At 42.0% G+C, this 9,239-nt stretch overlaps 2 protein-coding genes across 3 annotated transcripts; one reads left to right on the plus strand and one right to left on the minus strand.

The window, feature by feature from the left end:
• The first annotated feature begins 7 nt into the window (after positions 1-7).
• On the plus strand, positions 8-2,140 carry LOC146478167 (activating signal cointegrator 1-like). The gene has a single exon (XM_085112893.1). It carries the CDS (start codon positions 164-166, stop codon positions 1,739-1,741), a length of 1,578 nt encoding a protein of 525 aa, XP_084969019.1. The 5' UTR covers positions 8-163; the 3' UTR covers positions 1,742-2,140.
• Positions 2,141-3,674: 1,534 nt separating this feature from the next.
• Positions 3,675-7,893, minus strand: LOC146478168 (uncharacterized). 2 transcript variants are annotated; one of them, XM_085112894.1, is made up of 2 exons: positions 6,554-6,687; positions 3,675-4,874 (listed from the first exon to the last, which is right to left on the minus strand). In XM_085112894.1, the coding sequence occupies exons 1-2, from the start codon at positions 6,578-6,580 to the stop codon at positions 3,696-3,698; spliced, it is 1,206 nt and encodes a 401-aa protein (XP_084969020.1). In that variant the 5' UTR covers positions 6,581-6,687; the 3' UTR covers positions 3,675-3,695. The 2 variants fall into 2 exon arrangements, with proteins under 2 accessions (XP_084969020.1, XP_084969021.1); XM_085112895.1 differs by having other exon boundaries at positions 4,738-4,874; positions 6,554-7,893.
• Positions 7,894-9,239: the final 1,346 nt, after the last annotated feature.

Below are 9,239 nucleotides of genomic sequence, written 5' to 3' on the forward strand. Positions count from 1 at the left end.
AGAAAGAGAGCGAGGCAAAGTCAGAAACAGACAACTTTTTTTGACCCCGCGCAAAACATAAACGTTCGAGCAACTTCCTTCAAACATCTGATTTTGATAAGAACACGCGATGCATCAGCGGTGTAGACGGAGGCGCATGCGTAAACTGTCTTAAAATTCAAAGATGGCGGCTGTGTCTACAGAGGTGAAAGCGTGGTGTATTCAAGAATTGCTAAAAATAACAGACGATGAAGACCATGTGACGGGGAAAATCTTGTCGATGAATACTGCAAGCGAACTGGAATCATGTCTGCGAAGTTTTCTTGACCCCCAAAGAAGTGAACATCGAGAAATTCTAATGGAATTTTCCAACGTTGTGAAAACATGTGATGCTGATTTTTCATATTCTCAAAAATGTTCCGGTGAATTCAGTGTTGTGGTGAATCCACCCCTTAAGAAAGACGAGACCAAACGGATTACTGGCTCGGGGAAAGAGCCAAAGAAAAAACCCGCGCGATTTGTACCACTGTATGGGGCTGAAGGACAAGCACGAAGTTCCGTACGCCTGCCGGGAAGGCATCCCTGTGAGTGCCTTGGCCAGAAGCACCAATTAGTAAACAACTGCACAGAATGTGGACGCATCGTTTGCATGCAGGAAGGTTCGGGGCCTTGTTATTTCTGCGGAGCTTTAGTTTGCACCAAAGAGGAACAAGAAATCTTGGCAAGAAATTCCAAAAAGAGCCAAAAACTTTATCAGAAGCTGTTGACGCAGGCTATAGAAACTGATTCCACCACAAGTTCAGAGAATAATGAATCACAGTCAGTGGCAGATAAAGGCCTGCAAGAAGCCATTGCCCACAAAAATAAGCTTATTGAGTATGATAAGAGTGGCGTCCGCCGCACTAAGGTGATTGACGATGAGTGTGATTACTTTGCCAGTGATACAAACAGATGGCTACCTAAAAAGGAGAGAGATGCACTGAGGAAGAAAGAAGAAGAGCTGAGAGAGAAGCGGCATGGCTCACGTAGGGAGATGAAAGTAACGCTTGACTTTGCTGGCCGAAGAGTTATTGACGAAAATGAATCAGTTGAATATGGAGCTGATTCTGACGTAGCTGTACTAGCCTCTGGCCATTACAGCTCTGCTAAAAATCCTGAAACAAAAGGGGTGGCCAATCCTAACTATTCAAATATTACTTCCTTAAAATTTATTTCTTCTGGAGGCAGAGGTAGCAAGCCATCAAGCTATGAAAGCCCAGTTGAGAAGAAGAATGAAAGAGAAGTTATGCGCATCCAAGATAAAGAATTCCAGGAGATGTCTGATACTGGTTCATGTCTAAGCATGCATCAGCCATGGGCTTCGTTACTTGTGATGGGAATCAAGAGAGTTGAAGGCCGTGTCTGGTACACGGCTCACCGTGGACGTCTGTGGATTGCAGCAACAGCAAAGCAGCCAACTGAACATGATATCAAAGCAGTTGAAGGGATGTACAGGATGGTGTATGGAGATCAAAATATGACATTTCCAAAACACTATCCTGTGTCATGTTTGTTAGGATGTGTTGACGTTGTTGAGTGCCTTGCCCAGGAAGATTACAAAGAGGAGTTCCCAGAGGGCGAATCTGAATCTCCTTTTGTTTTTATCTGTGAGAATCCACAGCATTTAGCAGTAAAGTTTCCAGTGAAGGGACAACATAAAATTTGGAAACTTGATCCTGCCCTCCACAAGGCAGCAAAAGGTGGGCTTAGGAAAGTTGCTTGATGGTTACGCTGAAATGGAAATTGTTTTGTTTCCTTAATTTTTTTCAGTTTAATATGGAAGTGAAGTTGTTTATGGTTGAGAATGTTATCCAGAAATATTGACATTGGTGTTGCTCTACATCAATATAGTTTTTATTAGTTTAATTCTGTTATGCAACACTATGAACATTGTGATAAGAGCAAGCACAATGTATTGCATTGTATTTGCGTTCGAAATGCTGTTATTCAAAATTAAAAAATTAAAATTAAACGGAACAGACAATCAATGGAAATAGATCAACTACAGATAAAATATTTACTGCTTTGTATTGGAACATAAATGCAACAGTAACTGTAATAAATAATTGAGATTGTGTACCTGTGGTCTATTGTTCCAGAACATGCATATTCTATTGAGGAACTTCATTGTCATATCATGTGCAACCCAGTTGACCTGTTTATTATTAATTAATATCATCTTAAAAGTCTCCACATAAGTCAAAAAACCTTGGGTGGCTATGAAATTAAATACATGTAAGAACTTGACTCTTCTCCTGTCTGGGGAACCAGTTGTTATCACAAAGCCACCCAGAAAAATATTCAAACCTTCCAGTTCTGAATTAAATGACCATGCAGGCTACTGCAGGCTTCTTGCTGACAGAATATTGATCTCCCTCCTCAAATTTTAAAGCCAGTCAATTTTGTTACCATGGTTCACTAGATAGGTGATATCTCTGACTCATGTAACCTGCTTCACCCAAGGAAGGTCGGTCCTGATCAAGTAGACTTGTTATCAACAATACCCTCAACTGGGATCAAATTGCTTTATTTATTGGCATATTCTTTTTGATGAGGCAGGTCTGCATGTGGCAACCCAAGGGCTGGTGTGGACCTGCCATAAAATTCTTAAAAAAAAACGCTAAAAATAAAATTATTTAAAATACACTTTCTTAAAACGATTGAAAGAAAAAAAAAAAGACGAAATAAGATAGCCTCGGCAGGTAACAGGGCACCTCTTGCTCAGTCACAGAGCCGAATGTCATTAAAGCCCCTGTTACAATTGGCGGAGAAACCGTGGTATCAAGTAGAATAAAAGATCTCTTCACTAAAACAACAGCGATGAACAGAAACATCCGATAAACCGACTGGACAGGCCAGGCTCCCTCAGAGACGACTCTAATCTCTAAGTAACAACGGAACAGTCAAAGCAAACTTCAACCACTCGCTGAAGAACATTTTTCATGCAAGTATAGTATTTCGACAACTCAATTTCACTGGCGTAAGTATAGCAAATGGAGGCAATTCTTAAGATATTTCTCATAATGCCTTTACAATCTGAAGCTCATTTATCGCTCGAAAGATCAGCAGGTGTTCAACGCCTATGTGTTTTACTTTACGGTCACAAAGGCTGCGATATTTCTTAATCTTAGTGAGATCTACTTTTACTGAAAAATGTCCCGTAACAGATCAGAAGGAAATTTTAAATAATGCTTGGAATAACGTGTATATTCGCTTCACTATAGAAACGGGCACGGAGTTTTAAAAGAGCTGGACACGGGGGTCACTTTGGGTCGACTGTTTTTTTTTCTCACGTAAAATTGGAAAATTAAACGAGACTTACCTGTAAGTTGAAGTTTGATTGAAATTCTATCCGTCACCAAGCACTGAGGGATTACGTGAGATAGCATTGCGCCTGCGCGAACTCAGTTTTTAAAGCACTTGCCATGTGTGCAGGGGAAAGAAAACCCTGACCAGCAAAATGGGAGGGCCTAAAAGGGAGGGCACGTAATCCCTCAGTGCTTGGTGACGGATAGAATTTCAATCAAACTTCAACTTACAGGTAAGTCTCGTTTAATTTTCCAATTCTATTCCGTCACCGCACTGAGGGCTCACGTGAGACTTCAAAGCCCACTGCACACATGAACAGAGTAATGACCAACCACGCAAGTCATATTGGTCAAAACAGTTTATTAACTTTACTCTTGTAACAAAACGTTAGAAAAGCTATCTGTGTTGATAACAGGCTTGCTATAAAACTTTGCAAAAGTGTCAGATGAGCTCCATCCTGCGACTGATAAGATGTGCTCTAATGGTACAGATTTCAACAAAGCCTTAGATGTTGCGGCAGCCCTAGTACTGTGGGGCTTGAAAAGGTTTACATCAATTCCTGACTTTTGCATTACAGCTTTGACCCATCTACTGATGGTGTCCCGGGAAACTGGTTTAAATGGCTTGTAATGACTAATAAACAATTGTTGTGCACGTCCACGTAAAGGAGAGGTACGATTAAGATATGCCTTCAAGGTAGTGACAACACAAATGTTAGGGTTGTCCGGGTAAGCTACAAACTTAACAACAGTGGGTTTCGACCCTGGCTTAGACTGTTTAATAGGCCTGGAGATAATAAAAGTCACAGAAGTTTCTGAAACAACCATGTCCTCCAAAGACAAGTAGTGAATTGTCTGCCCCCGTTGAGCTGATACTAATGACATTAAAGTGACTAATTTTAAAGTCAGATCCTTTAGTGAGCAGTCTGTAATAGAGATTGTCTTAAGATAGTTCCGAACCTTGCTCACATCCCATGTCTCAGTATATCTTGGGTTGGAGGGTCTTGCTTCGTAAACTCCTTTTAAGAACCTCTTAACACTCTCTTGTGCTCCAAAAGTCATCCCGTCCACAGGCTTTAAGACACTGGATAGAGCAGACCTTGCAGTGTTAATACCACTGTAACCGATGCCTGACTCAAATAGCTCCACTAAAAAATCTAGTGCCTGTGGGACAGTGGCAGAAACTGGATCAATCTGTTTTTTATGACAATATGTAGTCCATCTTTTGATGTAACATGAATACTGCTTTGTAGTTCCTTTCCTCCAGGACTGTAAGATGATGGAGGTTGCCTTTTGAGAAATTCCTTGTGTCTCATAGGACTGCCGGACAATCTGCATGCAATCAGAACCATTTTCCTGAATAGGGGGTGGACTTCTTGTGGCATCCCCGGCATTTGTAAGGCAGTTCGTTGTTGTGGTAACACTCTTGGAACAGCCACTAACATGCGAAGAAGTTTGGGATACCAACTCTGGGTTGGCCACATTGGAACTATCATCAATCCCTCTGCACAATCGGTTTGTATTTTCTGTAGGCATCTTGCAATTAAACTGAAAGGAGGGAAAGCATAGAACAAGTGTTTATCCCATGTTACAGAAAATGCATCAATAAAGGCTGCCCCTGGGTCAGGTTTCCAAGATACATAGCATGGAACCTGATGATTTAGTCTGGATGCAAAGAGATCTATGGAGGGCTCCCCCCAGATATCTGTGATCTGTTGGAAAATATCAGATCTTATCATCCATTCCTTGTTGTCTGAGAAAATGCGTGATTCCCGATCTGCCTCAACATTTTTTCTCCCTGGGATATGAGCAGCTGTTAACCATATTTGTTTTTCTATGCACCACTGCCAAATATCTTTAGCAATAGTGTGACATTCCCTAGAATGTACACCTCCCATAGCATTAATATAGTTCACAGTTGTAGAGTTATCAGAGTAAATCTTAACATGAATGCCTTGCTCATTTTTGCAAAATGCCTTAAGTCCAAAATTTGCAGCTAACAGCTCCAGACAATTAATGTGATATTTTGCTTCTTCCTCTGACCATCTACCTCCTATTTTCTCTGTCTCTTTGACAGCTCCCCATCCTTTAGTTGATGCATCGGTGTAAATTATTACATCAACCTTTGAATTAGGCAATAATATGGGGTAGTTATTGGTCTGTATGTTATCATACCACCACTTTATCTCTGAAAAGCTTTCTTGGGATAATCTCATTTGAGCATTATAATTGCCATAGTTTTGTCTTAAGGCTGTAGTTTTATCCCTCTCAAGTTGTCTATAATACAGTGGTCCATATAAGATCCCAGGAAAACTTGACACTAAAAGCCCTATAAAGCTAGCTAGTTCCTGGATTGGGAGCTCAACAAGCTCCAGCATTTTCTTGCATCTTTCCCTTATGCGCTGGATTTTTTCCTGTGTTAAGGAGACAGTCATATTAACTGAATCCAAGACAAATCCCAGAAATGTAAGGACTTGAACTGGCTGTAGGACCGACTTATCAGGATGTAGGATGAAACCCAATGTTGAAAATAAGTCACAGGTATCATTAATATTGGCTTGGCAGTCCTCCACACTCTCCCCTTGTAAATAAGAGTCATCAATATAGCCTACATTTAGGTGACCCTTCTGGCGCAGCGTAGCATACACTGGCTTAAGGATTTTTGTGAAGAGTCGGGGTGCACAAGCCAGACCATTTGGTAGACATGTAAACTGAAACAATCTACCTTTCCAGCAAAACCTCAGATATTTTTGATCATCTTTGTGAATTGGCACTGAGTAGTATGCGTCACGCAGGTCTACTGAGGCCATATAACAGTTTGGAGTCATAAGCCTTATTGCCGATTGTAAGGTATCCATCTTAAAATGTTGATACTCCACATGTTCATTCAAATTCTTCAAATTTAGAATTAATCTAAACCCTCCATCTTTCTTAGGGCGTATGAATATAGTAGAAATATATTCACCAGGGCAATGTGTGGTTTCTGAAATCACACCTTTGGTCAGCAGTTTATCAATTTCATTGTCAATGACCTCCTGCTCTGGTTTTGTAAAATTTATTTCTTTTGGTGGCATAAACTGCATTGGCTCTCCATTTTCAAACTCAATTTTATAGTTTTTCACACTATTAAGTATGAAAGGATCTGAGGTTATGCATTGCCACTGAGAGGTAAATTGTTTCAGTCTTCCACCTGTAATTTTAATAGATTGCTCTGACACATTTCTTACCTCAACGTTGTTAGCAGTCTGATTCATTTTGACTTCCCCTCCTTCTTCCTCTTGAAGTTCGGAGGATGTTTGTGGTCGTTTTTCCACGAGCCTAAAAAAGGCTTCCTATAATGTTGGTTTCCTGAGCGTCCGCGGCTATGTGCGTAAGAGTTGTGCCTGTGATAATCAGGCTTGTTTGTTGATCGACCACTGTGTGTGGAGACTTTCTTTCCCACTCGATTGACCTCGGTCAATTCTTTCACTTGTTTCGGGAGATCATTGCCAAACAATTGGTCAGTGATCGGAACCGACGAGGAGCAAAGATGTTTGTATTCCTCGTGTAAATCCGGTTTAATAAATTCCCTTCGTCTTTGATTGAGTTCACTGTTTGCATTAGCGAACAATGTAAGTGCATCTGTTGACTTTTGAAGAAGGTCGTTTCCCGCTGGGAGTGACGACAAGCGCTCAAGGAGTTTGTCGATCATATTTGTCAACGCGCACATTCCTTTGAAGATGGATGTCTGCACCTTTTGCAGTCTAACATCTTGGGACCGGACTGTTGGAGTAAGGTGGTCCCACACTGGTTGATTGACTCGTACTTTTGTCAAGAATTCACAGTTCTCTGGTCTGTGATACTTGTTCAACTTTTCCTGAAGTTTCTCTTCAGGCAGCCCTTCTTTGAGCATGGCATTCACTACATTCGCCAGCTCTGTGTTTACACTTGGGCCCGTCTCCTCTTTCTTCAGCTCTTGTTTCAAGCTGTTAAGTACCTCAAATTTTCCTTCATTAGAAGGCATTTTTTGAGCCCCGGCTGAGTCAGCCAGCTTTGTCACAGCTTCTTCTAAGCTCGTAGTTTTGTCATCTCGCTTCTTCTTCGTGGGGGGCTCTTCGCTGACCTCGTGGTCATTCTCGGCAGATTTTGCCTCCTGTTCTTCCTCCGTGTCAACATATTGTATTTCAAAGTCTGACTGAAACTGTTTGAACGACTCAGCAATAGTCTTGGATAAATCTTGAGACATCTGGGTGAAACCCTGTCTCAGCGTAGCGGCAAGCTCTTGTAAACCATGTGAGTCAGTTTTGGCGCCATCGGCGCCATCACCTCTTTCGATGATTCTAACATTTGCTTCGATGTGTTCGCTTCTAGAGCCACTACTTTTCCTTTTTAAGTTGTCTTTCTCGCCCTTAAGCTCAGATTTATCCGAGGTCTCGGGCATTTTTAGCGAATTATCGCTTAAAACTAAAATTCTCAGCGTGTTGAAAAAACAAACGTCCGTTCGCTCCAAAGGCGGCAACACACTGAGTTCGCGCAGGCGCAATGCTATCTCACGTGAGCCCTCAGTGCGGTGACGGAATAGAATTTATCCGTATTTCCGTATCTTTTCTCGTGCGCTGTCTAGGTATCTTGGGTTTTTTCTGGCGCTCTCTTGGACCACTCAGCAAGGGTACAAAATTCGTCTTTATTTTCGTTCGCTAAGTTTTGCTTTCACACGAGTTTATCACCAGCTTGTGACAGAGATGGAAGGCCGCCCTTTTATAAGGTTGCTGATAGGCTTCACTGGTGTCTTCACGAAAACCTTGCGTACGCGCGCTTCTTTCGATGAAACCACGGAAAACTATATATCACTGTAAAGCTTATTAATTGAAGATTGCAAAACTATCAAGGTTTTTTAATTTTATTGGATAAATAAGCGCTCAGAGGCCTGCAAACTTAATACAGTCGAACCTGTATTAAGCGGCACCGTATTAAGCGGTCACCCTCTATTAAGCGGCCAGTTGTCAAAGTCCCGAAAATCACTTCCCTTAATTACTGTAATCCTGACCTGTTTTAAACGGTCACCTCTATTAAGCGGTCGCGGTCACCCAAAACTAAGTCCCAACAAGCTGATTTCTATTGTCTTGACCTGTTTTAAACGGTCACTATGTAAAAGGTAACCACTTAAATATGGTAACAAATAGCGTGCCAGGCAATTGAGTTTCTAATGAGCTGCACAATCGTGGCGTTAATTTTTTACTAGTCCGTTTCAATACCGTGCTCTCCTTTGTCATACCATTTTATCGCCGAACTTTCTTAATCAAGTAAGTCATGTATTCTGTACAACCTGTATTAAGCGGTCACTTAGCCGTTCCCCGAGGGTGACCGCTTAATACAGGTTCGACTGTATTAGCGAGGTTTACTTAACTGAATTACCCACTCTCACGTAAAGGCGCACAACCAAACCTAAAAAAGGGGGGGGGGGGGGGGGTTAACGAAAAATTCGACCTTTCTTCCCTATCAGTAACCTTAAATAGTGCCGGATGCTGCTCAATTGGTAGAGCGAATTACGGTCGTTTTGCCTACGACTTGAGTCGATTCGCCTGCGTAGGTGAACTGACATATAAGATATAGGCGAATCGACTCTAGACGTTGGCGAACAGACAGTAGGCAAAACGACCGGATACCGGTAGAGCACTAGGCTCGATTACCAACCGCTGTTAGGGAAAATGAGCGGACCCGAGGGAGAGGCGGAAAGCGAGCCTAGTAGAACACCGGAATGCTTAGCAGGAGGTCGCGGCTTCAAACACAGCTGGGCCAACACTCAGGGTCTTCAAAAACTGAAAGGCTTCTGGGCAAACTCTGTATAACAGCCACAAGTCAATGGGATTTGCCTAGTGCTGGGAAAATATGTAAAATGAAGAATGAACCTACAGGGAGCAGGGATGGCGCAGT

The sequence above is a fragment of the Pavona decussata genome, unplaced genomic scaffold (genome assembly GCF_977016875.1).
Source record: "Pavona decussata unplaced genomic scaffold, jaPavDecu1.1 SCAFFOLD_67, whole genome shotgun sequence".
Classification (NCBI taxonomy): domain Eukaryota; kingdom Metazoa; phylum Cnidaria; class Anthozoa; order Scleractinia; family Agariciidae; genus Pavona; species Pavona decussata.